The 27,662-nt window shown below is 42.1% G+C and overlaps 1 protein-coding gene across 10 annotated transcripts in view; it reads left to right on the forward strand.

Annotated features, from left to right (window-relative positions):
• Positions 1–27,037, forward strand: part of FAM120B (family with sequence similarity 120 member B) — an 84,881-nt gene extending 57,844 nt beyond the window's left edge. For 2 of the 10 annotated variants that reach the window (XM_019479872.2, XM_019479869.2), the window contains 6 exons: positions 7,586–7,792; positions 13,483–13,591; positions 14,905–15,039; positions 17,394–17,438; positions 19,266–19,323; positions 25,466–27,037. In XM_019479872.2, coding sequence (XP_019335417.2) covers positions 7,586–7,792; positions 13,483–13,591; positions 14,905–15,039; positions 17,394–17,438; positions 19,266–19,323; positions 25,466–25,478 — 567 coding nt within the window. In that variant the 3' untranslated portion in view covers positions 25,479–27,037. Of the gene's footprint in view, positions 1–7,585; positions 7,793–13,482; positions 13,592–14,904; positions 15,040–17,393; positions 17,439–19,265; positions 19,432–25,465 lie in introns of those variants that run through there. The other 8 variants (XR_002087827.2, XR_009455763.1, XR_001371963.3 and 5 more) reach the window with 8 other exon arrangements.
• Positions 27,038–27,662: the final 625 nt, after the last annotated feature.

The following is a 27,662-nucleotide window of genomic DNA, read 5'->3' on the forward strand; positions in this document are numbered from 1 at the left end:
CCATCGTTTGGTTTGAGTTCCAGCAATTTAAGTTACTTGGTTAAGCTTTTGGTTGTTTTAATTAAATTGAATGATTGATATAACCAGGAATTAGCAAGTAATAGCCTGTCCTAGAATCTGTTTAAATGAAGTGTGTGGATGAATTTTCTTTTATACAGGGACTGAAACGTAACTTTGTGGGCAGAGGTTTTATGTTTGAAAATAATGAATAAAAGCTACAAAGTATTCAAGTCATTTTGTAATGTTATATTTATTTTAATATATAATTTTTTTTTTTAAAAGGCTGTTAGCTATACTCTTGTGGTTTGTATCAAACAGAGGGGGAAAACATACCAAATCAGGAAAAAAAATAAATACTCAAGACTGGGCATGTTTCAGTGTAAAAAATAAACTCTATTGTAAATAATCCTGTACTTTCTGCCCTGGAGAAAATATTAAAGTCCACTAAAATTGATAATTGCCATGCATGGCTATATAATATTAATGGGTGTGCATTGAGGTTCTAATAAAGAGCTTGTTAAATCAGGTAAATGAGTATAAAATCAACACACCATCTTTTCTTTGTCTCAAGGGAAAGGAGATAGTAAGCCCAGTTTTCAACCCCTTTCTGCCTTTTTCCAAGTTTTACTTTCACAATCATATATGCAATGATACGTGTGTATTGAAGTATGTTTTCAAACATTAAACTATGCTAAAATCTGGACACCTATGTTAGAATTTCCATCCACAAAGCCCCTTAGAATAGAAGTTTTTTGTGGGTTCTGTAAGCTGTGCACAGACCTGCAGTACAGGTTTTTTAAGGGCATGGGCAGGAGTCTTCATCTGTGCAATCAGATTGCATGTATGCACATGCAAAAAGAGATTGTTGTCAGATCTCTTGCATTTAAAATCTTGAAAACACATTTGCATTCTCAAAATCTGAAAAGGAAAATATTTATTACCATCTAACGGCCCTTTAATGTGACTGGATGGAAAATTGCTTCTTCTGCATTAAGTTTAATAAATTCAGAACTTAATTCATTTATCTTCTTAATAGAGTTGATCTAAGCAGCTCAGCATGCATATAAATATTTGTTTAAAGATGTTACTATATTTTCTTTTTATGTAGGGAAGGACTTAAAATGCATCCCATGTCATTCTGAAGGTTCTTCTCCCCCGTAACTGTTTCTCCATACTCTTATTACCAGCAGTAACAAAGACTCTGACAAAGGCAGTTGGTTCTGGGGTTCATTTGGCTGATCCTGTCTGAACTGGAAGTATGCCATCAAATCCAGGATTTAGTTATCTGTTCCCCTTTCCCTCTGATCAAGGTGGGTGAAAGAATAAAAAAACAAACAGTCAAACATCTTTAGAATGACCTATAATCTATGGCACAAACTTCACTTTGTGTGCCTTTGTAGGCATTCAGAGATCAATGGGGCTCCACAAGAGCTCAATGCTTTGTCCACGCTAGTTCCCTTGTAGTGTAAGTAAAGTCGAGATCTGTGCCTGCATATCTGAAAAAAGACACGAGAAGAAACTATTCTAAAATGGCTACAGCAAAGACATTGCTCATGTTATACTAATGAGTCTCCCACCTCACTGATGCTGGGTACTATAGCATTTTCATATTTCTTTCTAAAATTAGATTATGCAGTGTGGTTTAGGAGCAGGCCTCCCAAGATCTATGTCAAAAACCTTAATTATACAATGATAATGAAAGAGGATGAACGCTGAGTTCACTATTCAGGCTTCAGGTTTGTTGGCAAATGGATGAAATAATCTTTCTCCTGAAAATATTCTGAGGTGGGGAGGTGCTATAGGTAGGAGAAACAGCAGAATCACAGTATGAGCGCCTGGTGCAGGAGCAGTTCTCACAAACTCCCTGTCCTCTTCATATAGATAGCATCAATGGTGGGGTGGTAGGAGCAGCAGCAGCAAGATTACAGGAGTGTAGTTTACTGGGGTCCTAATATTAAAAAAAATACAGTCAAAAGCAGACTCAATTTCCAATAAGAAGCAATCTCTAGGGTACAATGCCCTTTCTTTTGGAATTTTCCACTTCTCACAGTGACGTCTTTGCATGGCTGACACCAAGCAGTTGTGAGCATTCCCATGGCAAAGGCAGTCTGTGGTTTGCCATGTGCATGGGCTCGTTGTCACAGACTCGCTGTGCTTTGATTTTCTTTGTTCATCATTAGCAGGCATAGAAAATAGAAACTGCTCCCGAGTGAATGCATTTCCTGCCTTATTTAAATACAGAAATAATTGTGGAAGCTATATCTTCAGTTTTGCCAATATTGATTTCCAATTTTAATTTAAAATAAAGACTCAACTGCTAACTTTAATGTGTGGGGGAAGTGTGAGATTGACACCTCTAGAGAGTCAAGTCCTTTTCCTACAAAGCAAGTCTAGTACTATCAGCAGTATGATGAACTTCCTTTAACTTTTCCATTAGCATGTGTCAGGCATAGCTGGGAGAAGTGCTGTATTGGTTGCTGAAATAGCTCTTGTCTTCATACATGTTCAGTCATTGGTCACTGTCAATGCTCATATCAATAATGATGGTACTGTGTTCAGAGACCCCCAAGCCTCAAATCTCCGTACTTGAATACTGCTTACAGTGACATGGAAGCTTTGCCATTTTGAAAAATAAATGTAAAACCAGATTTTTTTCTGATACAGTCTTGAACTGCTTTCAGTTTTGCCTGCAAGACAATTCAGAGTGTTATTAAACTTTTAAATGTTAAAAACCAGCCTGAGGTTTTGACATGTTGGTAATGTTCTGCACTCCAGCACCACCATCTATGCAGGAAATGCACCAAATATTACAGACACCATTTCTCACAATGTCCTTCCTGAGAGAGGTCAAATTATTTATCTACAGATTACAAATGGTATGAAGCACAATGTAACTTGTTAAATGCCACAGAACGGCAGTACTAGAAGTAGTATCTAGAAGTCTGGACAGCAAAACGTGTGCCCAGATCATTATATGTATCGCTTCTGATGCAATATGTTGTTAAAGATGTTTACCTGTAGTCTGCTAATTAAGTGAGTTTTTCCTTTCATTCTTTTTCTCTCCATGTCTCTCAATGGACAAACTGAGCGAGTCAGATTAGGAAAGGAAAAGATGTGTTCACTAACATGTTAAATATGCTCCAGATACCTCATTTCATTTCATTTCAGACATTAAAAAACCAAAGTTAAAATATTCATACAGTAAAGATACTAAGATTACCTGAATCCAAGATGACCTTGAATTCAAGACAACCCCCCAATAATTGGGTTCCGCATACTGAACAATTTGAATCTGTTATCATTTATTATAAAAAGACCTTCTGACAAAAACTAGCAAGTCATAAAGTCAATAAACATCACCTTAGTTTCTGTTAGGTTCTGGACAGAATATCCTGGTGAATCCTACTCCTCTCTTAGATCCTACAATTTAAGACTGGTCATTTTCATATACATCCTCATTCTCACTTTTCACCATTCTCTTTACTGCTCTCATTTCCCTTGTTCCTTTAAGTATCTTCGTATTTGTACCACTACTTCCTCTTTTTCTATGATCTGTCATGATGATAATTGAGGGTTTCCTCACTGTAGCTTGCTCTGCAGAATTTAGGTTCCTGTACGTTTAACTTTTGGCCAGTCATTGGTGATCAGGCCTTGTAATCTGCTGCCTGTACCCTTTTCCCCACCACAGCATGCTTTCTCCACATGTGCTGCACTGTTGGGTTCCTGCTGCACTGTTGGGTTCCTGCTGCTCCCCACAGCTCCTGGATGGAATGGTCCAATACTCCATTCCAAGGCAAGTTTTTTGATTTCCCTAGATTGAGTGGGTAAAAGAACCTTGTCTTGGAATTGAGTAAATATGGTACTTACTTTTTCCTTTTTAATCATTCAGATATTAGACTGCTGATTTAGGGAGAGAGCAGCTCAGACTCATAGATAGGATCGGAAGGGACCTCAACAGATCATCGAGTCTGACCCCCTGCCTAGGCAGGAAAGAGTGCTGGAGTCAGATGACACCAGCCAGATGCCTATCCAGCCTTCTCGTAAAGACCCCCAAGGTAGGGGAGAGCACCACCTCCCTTGGAAGCCCATTCCAAATTTTGGCCACCCTTGCCATGAAGAAGTTTTTCCTGATATCTAGCCTAAATCTGCTCTCTGTCAGTTTGTGACCATTGTTCCTTGTTATCCCAAGAGGTGCTCTGGTGAACTTCTCTGATCCCTTGCTGCATCCCCCTAATGAATTTGTAGGTGGCCACAAGATCACCTCTTAGCCTTCTCTTGCGGAGGCTGAAGAGGTCCAGGTGCCAGATCTCCCTTTCTAAATGCAGACCCCAGTTCTGCAAACACTTACGCATGTGCTTAAATTTCACTGACATGAATTTTCCCACTGAAGACCGTGGGACAAGGCACGTGCTTCAAGTCAAGCACACATTTCAGAAGCTGAAAGGTCCAGGTGCCAGATTTCAATTCCCGTAATGGGCCAGAATGGAATCTCGTTTACACACAGTCAAAAATACTCCCTAATATTTTTCTCCTTAAATGCAGCAGATACAAATGAGAGTACACAGATGGAGCAGATCTATTGAGTAAGAGGATATTAGGTTCCTTACATATGACAAGAGTTCACTTTTTGAGTTCAGCAAGTTAAAATGCTTTACTGGTTATCTTGGCTCTACTTTGAACGTTTTTTGAAAGCTATATTCTTTGCGCTTGCAAAAGTTGGTTTTCAGCAACACACATACTGGGAATTCAGCTGGAGAAGATAGTAATTGGCACTTCAAAATATACAGTCTGGAATATACAGTATCTCTCTCTCTCACGCTTTCTGAACTAATCAAGAATCAGCAGAATAACAATAGTGAGGCCATGTCTCCTAGATTTTGGCTATGTTGTTGTTAGGGGATGATATGCCATTGTGTAGGTCTTGGAGTCTGGCTAATTTTAGTTTGGCCTACCTGTTCTGTTGAAAGCTCAGATGTTGGGTACTTGCTTTATGTAGTCCTTAGCATACTGGAATTCAGAATAATTATGCTTACAGAATTTAAAAGTTTTGGGGAGGGAATTCTAGAAAAATCTCCCAGTTGGAATTAGGATTACCTCACATGGACCACTGTAGATTCAATATTGGATTTTCTTCTGTATGCTGCCTTGTGGAATTTTATTTCACAATCAGAACCAAGGAGGTTTCATTTTAAAGTTGATGTGGCACACTCAGTTGTTATATCAAATCCAAAAAAATTACAGCAAACTGAAATACTTTCCTTAGCCTGTCACTCGGATTACATGAGTTCTAAATATTCCAAGTTCTTATCTCTAGAACGGGTTCTTATCTCCAGCTTCATGTAATTGAATATGATGTGGCATCCTTCAGTTTGGGGGATAACAGAATAAATCAGGGTAGCCAAGTTGCAGCACACATGCCACAAGTGGCATATGCAGCCACTGTGTTGGCACCCAGCAGATGGAGCAGAATAGCAGATTGGGCAGGGAGGAGACAGCAGAGCAGCGAAATCAGGCAGGGGAAGGGGATTGGATGGCAGCACTTAGGGAAGGGGCAGGACTTACCTTGTGGCATGCCTGCCAAGAAGTTTGCCTCTCTCCCCACCCCCTACCACACTTGTTTAAATTATCTAGAAGCCCTTGATCCTATGGAACTAGATGCCTTCTGTTCCCTGTACTTACTGTGCATGCCTCCTTTGAATTAGATCTAAAAACTGAGGTCTTATTGCTCTGTGTGGCCAATAAAGGTTCTCTTAGTTTCTGATTTTTATTCTGTCCTTGGCCAAAATGTTGACCCTCTAGAGCTGTTTTTTGTGCTATACTATATTAGCTACCAGTCTTCACATACAGAGGTGCTATGTGCACATAGTTTGTGGGCCTTCAAGATGCTAGGCACTACACAAATGTAATACACTACAATTTTGTAGTGGTAATGGTTGAGATTCTATTTTTACTTAAAGCAAAGAGCTCACAGCCTTACAGGACAAAGGACAAAGATGACTTTAAGCCACCTTTCAAAATGGCCTCCTGATTTAAGCTTAGCTTATCCCAGTGCCAACCTTTACACTGACAGACCCAGTCTCAATGACCAGCATCAGTCTAAACCTGTAACTGAGCAGAAGTTCCATGCACACAAACTGGTCTAAAGATTGCAGAAGCCGGTTAAAGATAAACTTGGATCTATGTAGTATCAGACTCATTCAATTTAGGTCAAACTGGTGCATTGAACTTCTGTCCACTTCTCCTGCACAGCCCTGGAGCTGGGAAAACCCAGCCACTGGCCCCAGCCCAGGGGCTACTCTTTTCACTCCCCCTTCCGCCTCACTGGTCTGTTTTTTGCCCCCACAGCCCCTTGCCCCCCCCACCCCACCCCAGCCAGTGCTCTCAACCCCCAAAGCACAATCTGCTCCAGGTGCAGCTGCTTTTATCAGTGTTTGCTGCTGCTGGAGCCAAGCAAGTAAGTCCCTTGGGGGGAGGGGTAGAAGGGATGGGGGTGTAGGTTGGCTGGGGGTACCGCCCCAGCCCCTCCAGCCTTCCTCCAGCCTGCCTGCCCCCCATGCCATTTTGAATAGATTGAATAATGCCCCCAAATGTCTGTATTTTGCCTATGTCTATAAGTTATACAGCCATAGCATCTGCTTTAAATTATGGCAGCCTTGACAAACTGCTGTATCAATGGCCATCTTGCCGAGAAGCCTACCTGACCTTGGCAGACTATTGTGCTGGAGTTTATGTGGGGAGGCATTCCTTTTAGGGCAGCCTTGTACTGCCTAGGAAGCAGCCAAATTGGAGGAATTTTCCCTTGCTGGATCCAGGTCTTTTATGACTGCCCATACACTGCCATGGGAGGAGGTTAAAACCTTCCCAACAAGTTTATCCTGGCTGCGATGTTTAAGGGTCACTTTGTGTTTTTTGGATGATGTCTCCCCCATTCCAGTATTTCTTCTGAAGAAATTCATTTTGAAAATAAGTTATTTGGCCTTTGGACTACTGACAGAGGAAGTCTTGCAGTGTTTAAAATATTTCTACAGTTTGAGCATAGTTAACCTTGTTACATCAAATCTTACAGTTTGTACGGTATCCATCAAATGTGGTAACATTTCCCATTTGATCAAATTATGGAAGGTCAATGAATCACCCCATCACTTCAGTTAAAGTTTTTGAATTCCAGTGAAAGAATTCCTTTTTTGACAACTGCCAACATTTGAGAAGTATTATACAGAATGTAATAACATTACTTATTTCTTTGGTCTTCCACGGAGTTAGTTTTGGTTTTAAGTGTAAACTTGAATGTGGGACTTAACCTCTGATTTCTTTAAAAGAAATGTTAACAACTTCCTTCATTTTAATGAATAAAAACCTCAGTATATCATTCAGAAAATCATGATAAATGCTACAAAAGATTGTTAGCAGCTAGGAGGAGGACATGAGGCAGCAATGTCAGAATTCCCCTAGAGTTGGGATTAGGAAACATTCTTATTGTGTGGTACAGAGATGGCTTGCATTTGGTAACATTTGTGACATACAGCAAAATTATATGGCTAATATACTATATTAAATTTTTTGTGTGTTTTTTTTATTTCAACAGCTTGTGCAAGTGGACTCTAGAGCTGTACAGCTCGGCGCTCTCTTTATTCGTGGTCTTGCAACTTTGATTATGGCGAATAGTGCCTGTGGCTTTCCATTCAGCATGGATGATTTCATGCCTTGGAAGGTGTTTGATGGAAAGCTTTTTCAAGAGAAATATCAGCAGTCACACAGAGGGTGTTCTTTGGAAGAGCTTTTGGAAGGCAATGTGAGTATGTACATCACATTTGTACTTGGAGAAGCATACCTATCAACTACAAACATTTTAATTTTAAAATGGATGTTATCATTTGTCCCATTTCATTCTTTCCCCTTCTTTTCCTCTCCCTTCCTTGTCCCCAGTACACCTCCCCTGCCAAAATTTCTATTAAAGCAGAATTAATGTTGAGAGTATTGGGATTACAATTTCACTTTTATTACTGTTTTCACTGCTCCAAAAATAATAATATAAGAAGGTACAAAAATGGTTATCCATTCCAAAAGTATAAGAATTAAAAAATACATAGCAGGTTCTGATGCTGAAAGTTTTACAAGACATTTCAGAGACATTAATGAAAATTCCTTAAAGGAAAGTATTGGGTAAGACTTTCAAAGGGACACATTTTAAAAGGCGTTTATGTACCTAAAAAATCAAGTAGGTACCTAGTGGGATCTGAAATCACTGGAAGTTTAGATATTTAGCTGCTTCTGAAAATTCCTACTAGGTACCATCCTGCCTCTTTACTCACCTAAATATTTAAAATCTGGTACTAAATGGCATTTTCAACAGTTTATATATTAAGCAGTTTGGAACCTAAGCTTGTCTTTACATATGGTTTGGGGTGCAGGGAGGGACATTTTAATCTCAAGAGCTGCCCTAATTAAAATGGCTGCAGCGTCTCATGTATGTAGCATTCTGCACTTCAAAATGGCAGCACAGATGCATTAACTAAAGCTCGTTCAACAAGCTTTATTTAAAGTGCCCTTGCTACCATTTTGAAACCCAGGGACACTGAATACACGTGATGCTGAGGCTGCTGGAGTGTTCTAATTAGACTCGATTAATTGATTGAGTCTGCTCTAATGCATTCTAATTAGAATGTGTTGGAGCAGGTGTCAGGCACATGTATAGGTGCATAAAGTCTCAGCTAAAGTCATTGTGCCTCAAGCTTCTACATGTCTATATAATTTGAATGTGGGGCTTAAATTCCCAAGTCCCCTTAGGTGTTTTTGATAATTTTACTCACCGCTCTCTAGAAATCATACTTTTTTTTTTAACCTGTTACTACAAGTATCATCTAAGAGAGAAGCAAGATTGTCATCAGAGAGATTAGAAAATAAATTATTTTGTTTTGTCAGTTGACTTACTTCATGCTTTACACAATAGTTTTCATGTAGTCTGTTTCTTGTAGCCAAATAAACTCCAGTTCTGGAACTGACTACATGAGTTAGACCCACATATCTTCATCACAACGGTGTAAGTGTCCATCTAATCATGAGGAGGCAAGGTTCTTTGAGTAGATGTGATATCTTTTATTAGACCCACTGTGTAGTTGGAAAAAAAGTTCTTGGTAAGCTTTCGGGCGCAGTCACCCTTCAAGAACTTTTTCCCAGCTACTCAGTGGGTCTAATAAAAGATATCACATCTACTCAAAGAACCTTGTCTGCCTATGTCCTTAGCCCAACATGGCTGCAATCAAAAACACAGCATCTAATCATGAGCCAGCTGTAGATCAGGAATCATAGGGCCTTATGTAAATCCTATGAAAGTCAATGGGAATCATTCTATTGACTTCAGTGGGTTTTGGATTAGGCTGATAGTTTTTCTTGTCATTTGTATGGGTCCTTTACAAATCTGTGGAAGAACTTTTAAAAAAAATGTGAAAATATATAATCACAAAAAATTGGCTGGGGAACCCAAATACTTGTCATTTTTCTTTTGGAAACCTGAGTAGGACCCAAATAGATGAAGAGCTTTTAAAAGCATATCTAGATTATGGTCAAACCTTGGAGTTTTTACTTTTTCAGTGTATTAGTTAATATGTTTTAGCTAACATTTTAAAACCCTGGTGTAAATAGCATAAGTTATATTTTCACATGGTCTGGATGACTGAGATAAAACCTGGAAGGAAGGTGAAGGTTCAGTTTGAGTAACTAACCTGCCTTCACTAAGGTTTAACACCCCCCCCCCCCCCAATCTTATATTCTAGTCTAAACATACCGTAAGTGAACCATTCTCTTGTGGAAAGAGTCAGTCTAGACCCTGGAATTTTTAGAGTAGTTTGAATATCTTTTTCTTTTTTAGTTACAATTTTATACTACATGGTAGGGGGGAGAGCTCCCAGACTAATAAAATAGTTTTTCAACTTTTCAATTTGAAAGACAAGAATCTGTTTTTAGAAGCATTCTTCAAAATTGCCAGCTTAACAGGACATTGGCAAGGCAACAAACATGCAACTGGGTGTTTCTACTATTATAAGCTTAGCTTTATGGACACTGTTGGTACTTAGTTCCTGGCAGAGCTATATGTAGTGCTGAACGCCAAGACCTTTGCACATTTTTGAGCAATCTATCCATGGACTTCGTGGATAATCTGTTATGAGCTACAGCATTGTATTAGGAAGAAGTTACTCTACAAATAGTGTTTTGATATTGAAAAGATAAGTAGTAGACAAAAGTCGATTTCTTTCTCATTCCTCCAACCCTTTAAATTCTATGGGTCTTGTCTCTTATTACTTCATGGATTAGAGGGCTCCTTGTAACTTCAGACTTACTCTACACGACGAAACATGACAAAAATCACGTTCTGCCAACAGGGTTGCTCAACCTCAGTTGACTAGACTTAGGTTTTTGCTACTGCCCAGCAGCAAGCTGGAAGTTTGTGAAGACATCCCCATGCTGAGCTAGCTGTTCCAGTCCCTTCCTGTTCTGAATTTTGCACCTTGGCAGCCCAGCTGCTTAATGGAACTGTACAGAACTGTGGAGATGCACGTGCTCTGGTGGCTTGGGAGCACTGGTTGTAGAACTTCCTGCTGCTAGACCAGGTTAAAGTTGTTTTTGAACTCTACCAGCTTTAGGTAAATGGCAGTCAAGATCAGGATGTGATCTAGTTAGACTGTGAGCTTGTAATTCCCTGAACGTGCTAAGAATTGGCCCACCTTCCCCAGAAATAATGTTGAAAATGAAAAGTGATTTAACCATTTTGGTGCTAGTCTGTGTGTAGAGCAGCCCAAAGTAGCTTTAACAGCCACTACAGATTGTTTTTAAAAAAAGGTTTAGATGTAAGTTTCTATTAAACTTTAAAAAGATATCAATGTATTTACTCAAATTCAAGATGAGTTCTTTCCCCTCCCCACCCTCAGTCAGCGGAGGGGTATTAAAAAGCCTAATTTTGGATTCAAGTATCTGCCTAGGGCAGGCGGTGGCTCTGACTTTAGCCCCCTGCCTTGGCCTGAAGCCAGAGCTGAGCCACTGCCTGCCCTGGACTGGAATGGCATGTTTGGCAGGGGAGGGACCACACAACCAGGGGGATTGCAGAAGAGACTGTGGTGGGAGGGAAAAAACTGCAGCCTTGCCCCCCACCATGTCTGTACCTGCCTCCCCACCTCCTGCTTCCTCTACCCCCTGCACCCTGCCTTACTTTGAGCTCCAGCTCTGATCCCTCCAGCCATGACCCAGCCTGGCTGGGAACTATGGCCACTTTTCCCTGGCTAGTTCAGGTGGGGCAACCACTTCTACTGACTGCCCCAGTCCAGAGCAGAGCTGCAGCAGAAGGTAAGGGGTGTGGGCAGGGGGGAGCAGTGTGTGGGGGGGAGTAGGGGGTGGGGAGGGTTAGGTACAGGCAAAGGGCAAGGGGATGCATACAGGCATGGAGGGGGGGGACAAGAGGTGGGGGAGCAAGGGGTAGGGGTCTGGCCTCCAACCCCCACCCGCCCTCCTGTCTCTGCTTTCTGCACCAGCAGTGTGAGGGATGAATTTAAGACAACCTTCCACTAATTAGGTTCTTTGTGTGGAAAACTATAACAAATGTATAATTTTGCATGCATAGAATCTAATTATTGTGGGGAAGGGGAGGAGGAGTCATGTTAAATTTAAAGTCCTCCTGATTTGGGTAAATATGGTGCTTTTTTAATAGACTGTTATTATACTAGCCAGATTTTCCATAGCAATAATGAAATGTGTTTATCCACACAGAAATTGGATATAATAACCTCATAAAACAGAGGGGTAATGATTTTATCACTTAATTAGTGTTTTATTATGTTTCGCATTCATGGAGTATGTCCATGATCTATTTCTTTTAATTAAAAACTAACAGACTCAGTATGAATTGTGTGTTTTATCCCTTTTTTGGTCATATCATGACTTTCAGGCAGTCTTCATAATCACATTCTGAGTTTATTCTCCCAAGAATGCAATGAGAGGGTTTTCCCATTAGTATTAGTGGGAGTTATTCACAAAATATGAATGGATATGTTGAAAAATAAATCTACAAATTGTGAATAAAGCTATTTTACTAGACAGGTTTCCTAGCTTTGAAAATTTGTTCAGAATAGTCACTGAGATTTCAGTGATTTGAGCTCTACCGTAAGTTAGTAAAACCTCTCTAATCAATGGCTGTCTTGCCAACCATTGGTTTTTCACCTAATCAAGTAGTCATTCATAGAGAAGGGTCTTCTCCTATTTATTGAAGGGATTTTTTTCCCTGAGAGAGGCCCCCTCTACATGTTACATGTATTATGCAATTACCTGGTTAATTATACAGTTAATTTAAACTGACTACACATGCAAATTAGCTATCATGCCTTAAAAAGGTCCAACTAGCTTGAAGTTAGAGCTGGAAAATGTGTAATAACTTTATAGCTGGTTTCTGTCCAACTTTAATTTGCATGTGTAGCAGGGTCTGTGTGCCGGCAGCTAAGAGCCCTGTCAGCTGCTGTAGCTTGTGGGGTGCTGCCACAGATGGGAGTCTTGTCAGCTGATGAGACTCCCAGCCACAGCAGTCTGTGGGGCACTGTCAGCTGGGAGTCTTGTCAGCTGACAGGACTCTCAGCTATGGCGGCTTGTTACTGATATGCTGGAGAAGGGGGAGCCCACGATAGTGATCCTGGGCTCCCCATGCACTGGCACGTAAAGCATGATAGGATCTGATCCTGGATCCCACAATCACGCCTCCTGCCATGTACAAGTGGCATGGCAAAAGGTGCAATTGTGTGGATCACGCATCAGATCCTATCACTCCTTTACCTGAATGTCTAGAGGGGCCCTAAAAGTCGGTTCATCCTTGTGAGACTCATCAAGCAGCCTGTAACCAAAGTCCCTACATCAGTCCAATCACAATCCTTCTTCTTGCCCCAAATTAAAACTGATAGATGTTGGTAAAATTTTAGGAGCTGATCAAGTTTAAGGTGCCTAATCCCCTCAAGTCTTCAAATCGCTGTTGCTTGACAGATATCTAAAATATTACCAAAATTATTGTGCAATTTTTTTGCTGGGATCTCTTGAGTAAAATACATAGATTTGATTTCTTCTGATTCATTTTTCATCTCTGTAAAAAAACACGTATCTATGCACCAGACTTGATCGAGTCACCATAACCATTTCTTCCTGAAATAAGGCAATAGTAGATCTAGTCAGATCTGTCTGCAGAGGCAAAGCAATTTATAACATGAGTAATCAAAGCAAACTTTACCAAGAAAGAGAGAAAATAAAACAACTCCCACAAAAGTCTTCTCTGTTATGATATATTTTAACTTTGTTTCTGGGGAATAACAGATTGAAAAGTCTTGCACTTTCAGATAGATACAAGGCTGAACTACCCAAATGGTTTTGACTGCTATTGAAGCAGTCTATTCCTGTTACTCTTAACAAGAAAAAGAGAACTACTTCAGACTTTAACATTATGCCCACTGTCTGCAGGGATTTTTATGTACGCAGTTCCAGAATCTGAAGTTGCTCATCTGCAAAGCTTGTATGGCGAAGAACAGAACAATTCAGAGCAGACAGCGGGGAGATGGATTTATCGCAGGTTGGCATCATGTTAATTCCCAGGAAAGCTAATATATTGATGTTATCTGTAACTTTTCAACAGCAGCAGTGTCCCTTTAGGCAGTCTGTCAGTCTCAAGAGAACTTGCTGATACAACTGGAAGGAAGAATTTGACAAAAAATATTCTGATCCCAGGATGTTCTATGATTATGATTACCCAGAACTGAATCAAGTAATGTTTCCATCTACATTTGTGATTAATAAGATTTGTGTATACTGTAAACATAGTAATAGTTATTGTTAGAACACTGTTCTTTTACTTAGTAGTAAAGTCATTTGTGCCCTGTAGTGGTTAGATGACTCAAGATTTCCCATTCTGCTTTAAGGAACAATTTTTCAGCATAGCAGCATTGAAGGATTCAGAGAATACATTTATTTTTTCAGAGAGCACTCTGAGCTTGTTGATGCTTGAAAATACTTTGCACTTTTTCTCTGTTTAAAGCTTATTAATTGTCATCAATTTAATGCCAACATATGCATTTTAGAATACTGTTGTTAGACTATTAGTTTTTGTACCTGTTTATTGATGAAATGCAAATGCAAAGCTCTGCTGATCTTATCAACCTAATAAGAGATACCTGGGATATTTATCAGATTTGCACACAAATGCAAGTAGAATCTTTCTCTCTCCTCTTTTTTAAGTTGGTTTTGGGGTGCTTTATTTTATGTAAGCGGATGTTAACTTCTTGATAACTGTAATATGTACAGCACTATTAGATTTGTGCATAAATTTTGTCTTCTCTACTGGCTTTTTGACTTTTTATCTCTACATCTCTTTGTCCCATTGTTAAAAAGTGGTCACAGTTTTGTGAGCACATATATTTCTAAGACCTGATACTGGATAGATAACAGAGGTCTCATGGAAGTGCATTAAAATAACCAAATAAGACCTTTTCAGCGGCAGAGTATCAAACTATATTAGTGTTTGCCATGGCTTTAGAATCGTGCTGACTTGTTTCCATTATGATGGGAGGCTCTGACATGGACAGATTTATTATTCTTTTTAATAGTTGTTATAACCAAATTTGTGCTATTATCTACCACCAGAATAGTTTCAGCATGGTTTCTAAGATTCTTGTTATGGAAACTCAGCCATGAGCATGTTCACAGAATGAGAAGTAATGGGCTAACTATAAGAGGGAAGCTAATTAATTTAAGGTAATCAAAACTGCCCATGAATATTGCAGCACATCTGTCTTAAAATGTTATTTTCTCAAAATGTTGAACAGATTGTAACTTTGCTTTTTACATTCTGTATACATTCAATATCATCTTGCAAATATTATTCTTCAGAAATGCAAGGAAGAGGAAGGAATGCTAATTTTCAGCAAGCGCACAGAACTTCATTTGCTCCTCCATACCGTAATCAGAACAGGGGATATCAGTGGAGAGGGCTTCAGCCTTATGGCTCTCAGACCCAACCTTCAGGTAAAAAAGAAATCCAATACATTAGAAACTGTTATTCTGTAGTAAAACTGCATTGTGTGAATGAAATTACTGTGTTAAAATCAGCAGAAGCTAATCCTACGATTTTATGTACAAATTGCATTATAGCTCAGAGCTTTCACATGCTTATTACTTTCTGAAAAATTCCTTTATGCAGAGCCAAAACTTTCCATGCCTTGTCCCAGCTAAAAATTTTTGGAAGTTTTAGTAGTTAAAGAAGTGTACCTCAGTGCATAAAAATTGTCTTTAGTTTCCAATCCTAACTCATGTCATAATCCAATAAGTCAATCATGTGCTAAAATGTAAATATATGCTTAGGTGCTTTGCTGGATCAAGGTCTTGGCCTCCATTGGTCTTCCTTAGCAGGAGTTGACTTTAAATCACTCATCAGCAATACCAATTGATTTAGCAGGGGAGAGATTTTAAGGAAACTCAGGACAGTGGCCCAGGAGGGAAGTAGGTTGTGGTGACATTACTGTTAGTGGCAGAAGACATCAGTATGGGATGAAGCGCCAGAAGGCCCAGGGATCATGTAAAACAGATTGTATAGGCTCTTGGGGGTGCAGAATAATTTATAAATTCCTCCCAGCCTTGCCACCAGCCTGGGACCATGGGGCTGTTCATGGTTGCACCAATGTGGGAAATTCAGGTCAGAAGTTGGGGGAGGGAAGGGAGGACCGTGGGGATTGCCCCAGCCCTCGGGGCTCAGCTGGCTCCTGATGAGCCCCACAGTCCAGGCATGCAGCCAAGAGTTGGCAGGCAGGCGGGAAAGTGGCGGCGGGGGCAGGGAGGGAGTGAAAGCGAGCAGGAGCATGGGACTTGCACCAATGTCCTGGGGTCAGCACCAGCAAAGCCTAGAGCAGGGCAGTAGGAGCACAGGGTGTGGGCTGGTAGGGGTCTGTGGAGCCAGGCTGGGCTGCACCAGCAGGGAGAGCGGGGAGCTGATCTGGCTCCATAGAACTGTGCTGACCTGGCCCTGCGCTCCTGCCACCCTGCTCGACTCCGTCAGCGGTTGTCCTGGGACACCAGCATGAGCCCCACGTTCCTGCCTGGCTGCCACTGGCTCCCTCACACCCACTCACTCCCAGTGCCCCGGCCCCGTGATATGGGTGGGGAGCAGCATGCAGCTCCAACCCCACCCTTGCCTGTGAAGAGTAAACTGGTCCTCAGTGCAGGGGGAAAGTGGCTGCTCCCCTTCACCATGGCCAGAGCCCCGTGTTACAGCCGCTCACAGCCCACACAGGGCTGTCCTGCTTCTTTGCCACATCACCGCAGGCAGCCCTGTGCAGGCTCCAAGTGGCTGCAGCACAGGGCGCCGGCCACAGGGTGGGGGAGCAGCCACTTTCTCCCCACACTGAGGACCAGCTCATTCCCTGCCACCACTGCTCAGTCCAGACGGGCGAGCATGGGGCGTGTGGGGTCGGGGCTGCGCACTGCTCCCAGCCTGTACTCAAGAGCTGGAGCTGGGGCAGGGGTATGGGAAATAAGCAGGCGCGCAGGAGCCAGCAGCAGCAGGGTGGAAGCATGGGGCCCGCACTGGTGTCCCAAGGCCAGCACCGGTGGGGCCCAGAGCAGGGCAGCAGGAGTACAGGAGTCCCAGCCGGCAGGGGCTCTATGGAGCCAGGTCAGCTCCCCCCTCTCCCTGCTGGTGCAGCCCAGCCCGGATCCACAGACCCCTGTCTCCAACCACCCTGCTCTGGGCTCCGCTGGTGCAGGTCCCATGCTCCCACTCACTTCAACTCCCCCCTGCCGCTTTCCCCACTTTCCTGCCTGCCAGCCAGCCACTCTGCACTACATGGCTCCCATACCCCCATCCATACCCACACACACACATCCCCACAAACCCCCATGTGCAGTCACTTCTGCATATACACCACAAACGCACACAAATCAGGACAAAACTATTTTTTTAATTAAATTAAAATATATGATTATGGGTTTTTGACTTTTAGTATGTAATTTGGGGGTTTTTTCCCCTAAGATGGCAAACCCTCTTCCCCAAAGGAGTACTTCCAGGGGCAAGGGGAGGGACTTCCAGTGGCAAAGTTCAGAGGTTAGGGGCAGGACTTCTGGTCCCAAGATGGCGACCAGGGAACGGGGCACCTGTCAAGGGGCAGGGCTACCCACGCACTCCTCGACAGCTTGCCAAAACTTGGTAAGCGGCCCTCCGCCCGAAATAATTGCCCACCCCTGGGCTAAGGCCTCAAGGACACCTTCATGTAAAGGCACCCTGGGTTCTGATCTTGGATCCCAACCAAGGTTGTGCTTTCTGCCATATCACACATGCATGGCAGGTAGTGAGATCAGATCCTAATTGTGCCCTTTCTTCTTGTCAGTGCAGGGGGAGTCCAGGATCTTGATCCCAGGCACCTCCTGCATCAGTAAGTTGAAAGCCAGGTCCCCCCAGTCTTCATATGATTCAGGTCTGTCATGGGGCTAGGACTGGGGCAAGGAAAGCCCTGAGTGAGTTTGAGACCCTTGGCTCTCCCAGGGCTGGAGTCAACAGTCAGCTGACTGTCAGCCTAATGTCCATTTGAGGGCTTTCCCTCTGGGACTTTAAACCCCACATCCTGCAGCTGTGACGGGGCTGGCCAGGTGCAGAAGACCAGAGGCTTCCAGTGGTGGTAGCTGAAAGGCTTTCCTCACTGGGACTTTAAACCATGGGTGCAGGGTTTAACATCATCGGCCCTTCAGTCATCCTTCTATGAACCTCTGATTCCTCATGCCTCGAAGCTCTGCCAGAGCTGTGGGGTGCTGGGTTTAAAGACCCTGGCAAGGGAAGCCCTTTACCTCCCCCCTCTGGGAGCCTCATCCCCCCACACTGGGTAGCCTCACCAAATTTGGGCATGAGGGTTTAATCTCCTTAGCAGGACAGCCCCTCATCTCCCTCTGGGAACTGTAGAGTCAGTAGTTTACAGCTATGCATACAAGTTATCTACAGGCTCCATTTTTCACATATTTTACCTTCAGGCTTCAAACACACTGCCAAAGTAGCATGTAGAAAAGTAAAGTTTGGGCATCCTAGGTATGGCTTCCATCCTCTGTGAGCTGCAAACTTTCCTATCCATATTGTTTTGTTGTTTTTGAGTTTTCTGTTTGAAAAATAGAGCTTAAAGCAGAGAACTGTTGCTAAATTTGCATTGAACATAGTTTGATCTTAATCAACTAGGTTATCTTAAGCCAGTTTTAAACCTACTTTAAACTGGTTAGAGTAACACAGTTTCCAGCTCTATGCAGACAGGATCACATAGCATATGCCTAGACAAAACTTAATAATTGGTATTTCAGATGCGAATCAAAACCAGAATAAGTTGTACCATTGCATGCATCAGTAAAAATAAAACAAACATTAAGAATTATGGAAATCACAAACATACATTATATAAACAGTGGTGTCACTGCCCTCATCACTCATTTGAACAAGCAGAAAAAACAATCAATAACCAGCAGACAAACTAATTTCAAACTACCTTTACTCTGCCTCTATACAAAACTTAATTAAAAATATAAACTGTATTCATCCATTAATCATCTCCTTCATAACACTGTATAAACACTTTATACATTAATTCTGGTGAATGCCAGCTGAACTTTTGCATAAGCAGGACCTCACTATACTTTATTGCAGAGGTAAAGGCTGGTCTACCAACCTTTGTTATGCCTATGGAAACTGATGTTATTAAAGCAGTATTGTCTCTCAATAAGGTTGCAGTTATGCCAGTTTAAAAACAGTTATTTCAGTACAATTTAGATCTGTAAATTTAGGATAAAACTACAATACAGGTAAAGCAGTATAACTGCTATGAGGAAAAGTTTTAAGTAGCACATTGTTCTTTACTTAGTTTGCGCAATCAGCTATGCAGATCATTCTGTACGATTACACAATGTACAATTCCAAGTAATTGGCTGGGCTAGTATTTAGAAGTACATAAATTGTGCAGATAACTTTCCTAATGGCTTTAAGAAAAGTAATTCCATTATTAATGATAGCCTCCTAAATTTAAAAATGTTATTCTTAATTGTATACCAGAGTAATTACTTACTGTAGAAGGTATATAGAATAGAAAATGGTGAGGTCTTGTTGCAGTGAGAGACAGGGAAATGGTCTGCTTTCAAGTTATACCTGCTGGCTTTTAAATATTCTCACCAATTATTTGTTTTTCTCCTTGAATATTAAGGGAAAAATACTCTATTCTCATCTCTCCTAGGTAGAGGATACCAACCACGACATCAAGACCAGAGGAGAAGATTCCAGTTTACTCCACGGTAAATAATGGAAGTTCAGAGTGCAGAAGGATGTCTGAATAAGATGATACAATAGAACTTAGATAATTTCTTGCTCCTCTGCAAAGATGATTTGTGGACGATCTGGAGGTATGTATACCTGCAGCAAAAAAGCTGTGCAGGACTACTGAGGCACTCCAGCTGTTTGCTGCAGTTTTTATTTCAAAGGGTGTCGCTTCTCTGATCAGCTCTGTAGGATGGTTGATGGGCTCCAACTGATTGGAGAAGCAATGCCCTTTGAAGCAAGTTGAAGCAAACAGCTGAACAGCTCCTCTTTAATTTGACAACTGTTGTGGACTAAGCAGGTCACAAACCAGCTGATTGCACATTATCTGGGTTCTATTGTTATATATATCTCATGGTCAGCATTGTTGTTCCTACAACTGAGTCCTGGGCTTGACAAAGGAGCTGAGCACTTAACTGAGCTTCAGGTGAAATCACTGAAAGCTGCAGGTACTTTAGCTAGTCCTTTTTGTGCTAAGGCTAAGCTTGCTTTATTTTGAGGCCTGGAACCCAGGTGGTATGTCTCCTTCCTCCCTTCCTCCCAGCCTTTCTGGACTTAGTCAGGTACACATGTATGTGCATAGCCTACTAAGCATTCATAATCTCTGCATGCATGCTTATACATCTGTAGTGCAAAGGCAGGGCCATAAAAGGTTCAGGTGTGCCTCTAGGTCAGGGGTGGGCAAAATATGGTCTGTGGGCCGAATCCAGCCTGCCAGGCAATTCCGTCCAGCCTGCAGGGCCCCTCTGTAAGCCATACCCCTTGCTCCCCTCTGCAGGCCTGTACCTTCATGCAGGAGGTGCACTCTGATTGCTAAGCAACTGTCCACACACCCCAGCCTGGCCTGACCCACCCCCAGGCCTGAGCTAGGGGGCATTAGAGATAAGCCCCCTGCTGGCGACTCCCAGCCCTCCCTGCCTGGGAGAGTGGGAATTCAAGTACAGTCTTCATTACTGTCATCTTCAACTATCTAATATTTTCCTTAGCTTTATAGAAGTCTGTAAATTGAATTGGCTTAAATAGAAGTTTATAAAATTGATTGTTACTTTTTTTCCCATTTATGTATTTTGGAGCCACCATATCTATATTTTTGAACTGTAACATTTTCAGTGCATTGAGATATGTAAGAATCTCCCTTTCCCTTTAGACAGGATATATAGGGTTAAAAAAAATCAAAGCATGAAGTCCAAAAAAAGAACTGAGCAACAGGATAAGGAGACAACCAAACAATGACAAAAGGATAAGATGCCATTCATAAGTCTGATAAAAATTTCATAATTCAAAAGAAGCTCTTGCAATAATAAAGACACATGAATATTCCGTGATAATACATATGCCAAATCTGGAGAAATACTGCACCCATCGTGTAAGAGTTCTCTTCCTATTCTTCAGTCTTAAAAGAATTAGCAGTTGGCTACTGAATACATTAAATTCAGTATTTCTGATTGGCTTGATTTTTGATAAACAACCACTAAGACAGTGGTTGAGTATGAACAGCTCAAGGTTCTCCTTGTTTTAAAGCCCAGTCTAGCATTTAAAAGAAATAACTGTTTCCCCCAAATATTTAATACCAGCATATCTCACATTGTAGGAAATAGTATGAACATATTTTGCTTGCAGTTCTCACCATTTTATATCTTTTCTATTTTTATGTTTAGGCATACTATAGGGATTAAAAAACTTGCCAGTACTGCATATGACTTCACTTCTATTGAAGTCTATAGGACTGTACATGAGTTAACCTCTGCATCTTTACAGAGGAACTGGGCTTATTCTTAGTCATGTTGGACAGAAAACTCAGATTATTTTTCCTTTGTTATCACTTGGTTAGCATCTACTATCATCTCCTTTATATTAGTGAGTATATTTTCTTATCGCCATCAACTTTAGTATTATTCATAAAGTAGCTGTACCTCTGATATGTTTTATATTTTAGGTATAGTTAACCGGATAGTTTTTTATACCCAACATTTTATTTTCAGATTATTATAAAAATAAAGTTAGTAAACCTGCCACCATGTTACACTTAAGATGTGATTAACCGGTTAATCACATCTTAAATTGTAGTTTGGCCACACATTAAAGCAATTAATGGCATCATAAAACAAAGAATAAGCCACAAAGTCAATGGGGTCAAATTACAATTGTAATTGTAATCATACAAATGTGTAATAAATTTATGGCTGGTTCCTGTCACACCATTAATTGAACATATAGCCAGTTGCACCCCCACGGCTGGGAACCTGGATAAACTGACAGGGCTCCCAGCCACAGGAACCTGCCCATGATCACAGACTCCCCCTGCACCAGCAGTACGGCTTGATGGAGATGCTCAACCCCACAATCACGCTTCCTTCCATGCATGTGTGACATGGCAAGAAGCATGGTTGTGTGGATCACGCATCCTATCCCATTGTGCCTTTGCCTGTATGTCTGGCCAGGGGCCCTACAGTTGTCAAGCAGGAACCATATTCTATAGTACTTATCCTGGCTGTGATATTAATAGAGGCTTTGCCTACATAAGGGTTAAATCAGGGGCAGGCAAAATCTGGCCCGCGGGCCAGATGCAGCCCACCAGGCCATTCTATCCGGCCCGCAGGGCCCCTAATAAATTTAGAAAATTAATGTTGATCTGCCCCTAGCTGCCTGTCTTGCGGCCCTCGATGGCTTGCCAAAACTCAGTCAGTTGCCCTCTGCCCAAAATAATTGCCCGCCCCTGGGTTAGATGATAGTTGTTCAAATGAGTATGTAATGCAGGGGTGGGCAATTATTTTGGGCAGAGAGCCACTTACTGAGTTTTGGCAAACCATCGAGGGCCACATGACAGGCAGCCAGGGGCAGATAGCTATTAATTTTCTAAATTTTTTAGGGGCCCCACAGGCTGGATAGAATAGCCTGGAGGGCCACATCTTGCCCACCCCTGATGTAATGCATATGTTATCATTACTGGAGGGACAATTATGAACAGTTGATCTAGTCTCCTGCATAACCGAAGCCATAGAATTTCACTCTGCACCAAGCCCCAAATTTCCAGTTGAGCTAAAAATATTTATTTAAAGACATCCATAATTTAAAGACTTCATGTGATGAGGAAATCACTGGGTTCTTGGTTAAGTGATCAAAGTTCCCATTCTATTAAAATACATTCCTTATTTTCCAGTTGTTTTTGTCTAACTTAAGTATTTAACCATTAGATTACATTTATCTTTTTCTGCTGGAATGAAAGCCATCTGCTATCAAAATTTTTGTACCCTTTTATTTACATATAAAGTCTAATCAATAACCTCCATCTTTCATTCCTAAAATAAGTAAAGCTAATTTTCTTCCTGATGCTTTTTAAACCATCACTCCTTTATTTATCTTTTCCTTAAAGGAATATATTTACTTTATGCAGTGCTAAAATACAGTTTTATTATAAAAGGCATTATAATAACTAGTGAATATCTAGGCAGGAGCGAGCCCAGCCCGATGGCGCACAGCTTCTGTCTGCAGTGCCAGGAGCCCTGGGTGGCAACAAGAGCTGGCTTGGTCCTGACTGAAGGCACATGCCAGCAGACCAAGCCAGCTCCATGCACTACATGGAGCCCCTGGGACTCAGGCAGCACCTCACATGCTGCTGGGGATCTCTGCCAGCAGCGGGCTATGAGTGCCCTGATGTCCTGCTGCTGGAAGCTGCTGTTGTAGGGGTGGCTGTGTGCCATGCAGAGAGGTGGGTGGGGGACCCACCTTCCATGTAGTCCCTCCACACTCATAATCCACCCACAAACCACCCCCACAAACACCCCACCTACAAACCCCACACAATCCACCCGCAAACCCCTCACCTCCCCACAAACTTCACAGCCACCCCTCCACCCACCCACAAACCCTACACACAAACCGCCTTGCAAATCTCACACCGTGTGCCCAGCCGCCAAACGGGATGGGACCTGCTGGCAGGAGCTTTGGCTGCAGGGGCAACTGCCACACTGCAGCCCTGCCCTGTGCCCACACCCATGCTGGGACATGCAGCCCCAGCCTAGGGGGGGCTCTTGGTCCCAGGAACCACTCAGGGGGTCTGATGGGCTGGGGGGGAGGGGTGGAAGAGGCAGTGGGGGTGTGTGTGAGAGAGAATTGGGGGTCAGGGGTGGGGGAACACTCTGGGTAGGAGAGGCTGCCAGAGCTGGCCTTAGAGCCCCCGTGTACCCCCAGAGCAGCCTGTGCAGGGGGAGGCCAGCTTGGAAGAGAAGGGGCTTGCCCAGGCCAGTCCCTGAGACCCAGTTGAGGGCTTCCCAGTCACAGCATGGAGATCACTGTGGCCTGGGCACAGGCACAGGGAGTAGAACAGCAAGGGCTGGCACTGCTCCGAGCCACAAAGCAGCAGGTGGGACAGCTACAGCTGGACTCACGTCTTGGTGCTGGGGCAGAGCTGCTGCCAGGAGAGAGCTAGAGTGGGCAGGCAGAGGCTGTGGGTCAGGAGTGAGGCGCACTGGTGGACGACTGTGGTTTGGGAGTGAGGGGCAAGGCAGGGACAGGGCACTGGGATCTCAGTGCTGCTCAGTGCCCCGCATCCTGATGAGCGAAGGGGGCAGGGGCAACTCTAATTTTTCTATGATAAAAAAACAAAAGAAAACACCAAAGTGTATAGATATTTAGAATTAATTTTATTATGATGATAGAGGCACTGGTAGGCTTTCAGACTGCTTTAAAATTGTAAATATATCAAAAAAACATTGCCCAACTGATCTCTCTGTGTATAGTGGCATTTCATTTTAATCACAGAAGAATGCAGATTTGAGGTATTTTAATGAGAGAATCTAGGCTTTTTCATCAGAGAATTTGCAAATTTTAAACATGGGACATCAGGATCCTTGCTGGTGAGTCAAGTGGCAGGACCTGGGCAGAGGAGCTGAAGGGCGGACGAGATAGCTGACCTCCTGGTCATTTGGGGCCAGGCAGACACACTTCAACAGTTCATAGCGGGCCATCACAACAAGCACACCTTCCAGGCGATAGCTGTCCAGATGGCAGGCCGAGGGCAACAGAAGACATGACAGCAGTGTCACACAAAGGCCAACTATGCCGCCATGGCCCACTGGCAGCTGGCCCAGAGGTGCAGGAGGCTCTGCAATGCCCTTACCACAGCTCAGGTGGCCATGTGGTCCCCATCTGGGTCTAGCAGGTGCACAGCCATGGTCCAGCAGGTCCAAGGGGGCGGATGCTGTCGCAGGTGGCAGCAGGTCACAGCCAGGCAGCAACCCCCACTGCCAGACTGCTGCAGTGGGTAGAGGGTGCAGGGACCACTCCAGGTTAGGGCTGCTTCAGCTGTCCAGCTGGCACAAGAAGCTAGTGTCCCCAGATACCAACTGGCTGGGACAGAAGCTCCTGAGAGCAAGTAGCCCTGAGCTGCTCTCCAGGGCAGCTTTTTATACTGCTGGGGCCAGCAGAGGTGCTGGCCCCAGCCTCTAGCTCCCCCTGGCGGAAGACCCAGGGAGAACTGGGCAGGGTCAGTTTGCCCCAAGTGGCAGAGTTTGCCCCACACCAAAGGGCATGTTCAGGCACATGTGCTGAGACACAAATCTCCGGCACAAATTTGTGCTGCTCCTATCCGAGCTGCTGCAAGTGCATGTGCTTGCATGTGCGGATGCGCCCAATCTGTTTTATTTCCTCACACCTGACTTATCTTCTCACAGCTCAGGGCTCCCTTTAAAGAATTTTGCATCACGCTAGTTGAGGATCACTGGGTTGGAGGTCTGCTCAACAGCTATGTGCTCTGGATTGCATTTGAAGGCACCTAGGCTGCTGCTTTTTATAGGCACTTCCCTCTCTCAATTTAGAACATCATCCAAAAACATAGAGCATGACATCTTAATATTAGGCTTTGTGACACCTAAGTAGAGGTGCCTGTGAAGTTGATCTGGATCTGGCCCCAAGTTCCTTTTGAGAATGGGACTTAGAAGCCTGAAAAAAAAAATTACTCCAAATACTTTTTGGACTTTTAAATAAAGTTTCAATCATTTTGCATGAGTATGGAGCAGTTAGATTGCTATAACTTTTCTAGGAATTTCTGTTACTTGAAAATGTTTGCATGTTGATATGTCTGTGCCTTCTTTAGCTTATCAAAGATATTTTGTATTCTAGATGGCCCAGATGACTCTGTTGTGACTGGATCTGAATGAAAATTGATAAGACAAACTATATTTTGATAAAGCACTGGACATTAAACATCATAAAAATCTTTTCAGTGTATGTATTGTACCATTGTGAACAACCTGAATACATATTTTAGGAGTGGTGGAGGGGAAGGGTTTAATTACAGGCTTATTTCCCTGCCTTCTCTCAGGTTGCCAATAATTTATCATTTTGTACCTCTGATGGGTCTTTTTTCATTGCTAATTTAATTGTCTAGAAATACACGCTCTATTATGAAACAGTTACTGAATTATTTACCAAATGGGAACTTTACAGAAGCTTTAGGTAGACAGTTATGAAATCTGTTTGTAAGGGGAAATGCATGCAGAAACATTGTAACAACTAAGCAGAGAAACACTGTAGGCACTGTTACATTGTGAAAGAAATCTAATTAACATGCCTGGCTCCCTCATTAAAGAGTAGCAAAGCCATGAAAAACTAAATAGCTCTTCCTAAACAAGTGTTGATAAACCTTTATGCTATGCCATGGTATATTCCATATGTGCCATATCTTTTACAAAAAAAGTATTTTAGAAGTGTTTCAGATAGCATCAGTGTTTAAAAAACAAAACTTCCTTCTCCCCCTGCCCTTCCCCCCCCCCATTTGTATATTTCTGCCTGTAAAGCTAGATGACCTCATTACGTGGAAGTTTCAGAGGAAGAGGAAAAATGACTAAAATGTTTTAAAAACCTGTCAAAATATTTGTTTTATGCACAAAAGTATAAGAGCTTTTAAGTCTTATTATTTCTGGGTCTTCCAAAGCTGCATACAAGCACTGTCTGTTCCGTTAGGAAACCCAGAGTTTTCCTTTTGGCTCTATAATGGTCCCATTTCCAATCCTTTACAGTTTTATATATCTGACTTTAAATATGTCATCACTCTAGGACTACACATGGCTCATCCTAGGCCTCAGGCCAGAGTAATTTTGGAAGAAATCCCAAATTAGGGGGAAATGAGTATTCCTCTTAAACATTGAGATTTTTTTAATGGCAGCAGTTTGAAGCACAGTGGATGAAATTTTGTCTTTGTTGAAGTCAGGGTTAAACCTGCCATTAACTTCAGGGGAGTCAAGGTATCACCCCATTTCAATCACTAGCTGATAGAAATTTATGGACAGATGGACAGCCTGCAGGTGAACCGAAGGTATATCATGACTTAATTTATTAGCCACATAGTTTTCACTGCTGCATGTGGTATATATGCTTGCATTTGATATGATGTATTTGATTTGATATGATGTATTTGTACACTGTAGATTAAGCAGTGTTCACAAAAATTTGGCATGAAGAAAATAAGTTCTCTTGTATCTTGTTTAAAGTGATTTATCTCTTTTTGTGGTTTTTTATCAAGTGTATTGCTGTTGCTACTGTACAGATTTGATATAATGGTCATAGATTAAAACATGCTTGTTTTTAGTTCATTCTATTTCTATTGTAGTTACTGCGGCTACCGTTGTTCCTTAGGCTTTGTACATGTATCCTCTTTTGAGCCAACTCTTCATTAAACTTTTCCATCCAGTATCTGTATTCTGTTAATATAAGCAGCACTGTCATTTGTATATATGCTGTATTATGATTTCCTTACATTTGTTTTTACTGCCTAAAACCCAGTAATTGTCCTGTGACCTAAATACATAGCAGTGACCCAGCTAAATAAGTTGGCAACAATACAGCATTTCTAATGCTATAAAAGTGATACTGATAACTTTGTTTAAATACAAAACTACTTTTGTCTGATTTGCTTTTTGAGGATCAAGTGATGACAAAGATTGAACAGTCTTGCCACATTGTCCTGCCATCTTGTCACTTGTGCTACCTCTTACTCATTCAAACCTTTCAGGAGAAATGTACACTTGAATTTTATTGAATATTACTAGTTCAAGAATTGCAATATGTTCTGTGGTACTTAAAAAAAAAAAAAAAAAGAGTTGTGTGCTAGCATTTTTCAGGTATTTCCACCTGTAAAGATTTGATGATGAGGAAGATTTTCGGTGGCTTCTGTATATAGGGTGGTAATAAAACCAGACTTAAATCAGATTTCAGCAAGAGTGTTTTGCTGTGCTCATACTGGTTATTCTTACAATTGTTAGTGAGAGCATAAGACACTGAGATTTTTCTCCTAATTCTGGACCATGGACAAAAGCTG

This window comes from Alligator mississippiensis, chromosome 1 (genome assembly GCF_030867095.1).
Source record: "Alligator mississippiensis isolate rAllMis1 chromosome 1, rAllMis1, whole genome shotgun sequence".
NCBI lineage: Eukaryota > Metazoa > Chordata > Crocodylia > Alligatoridae > Alligator > Alligator mississippiensis.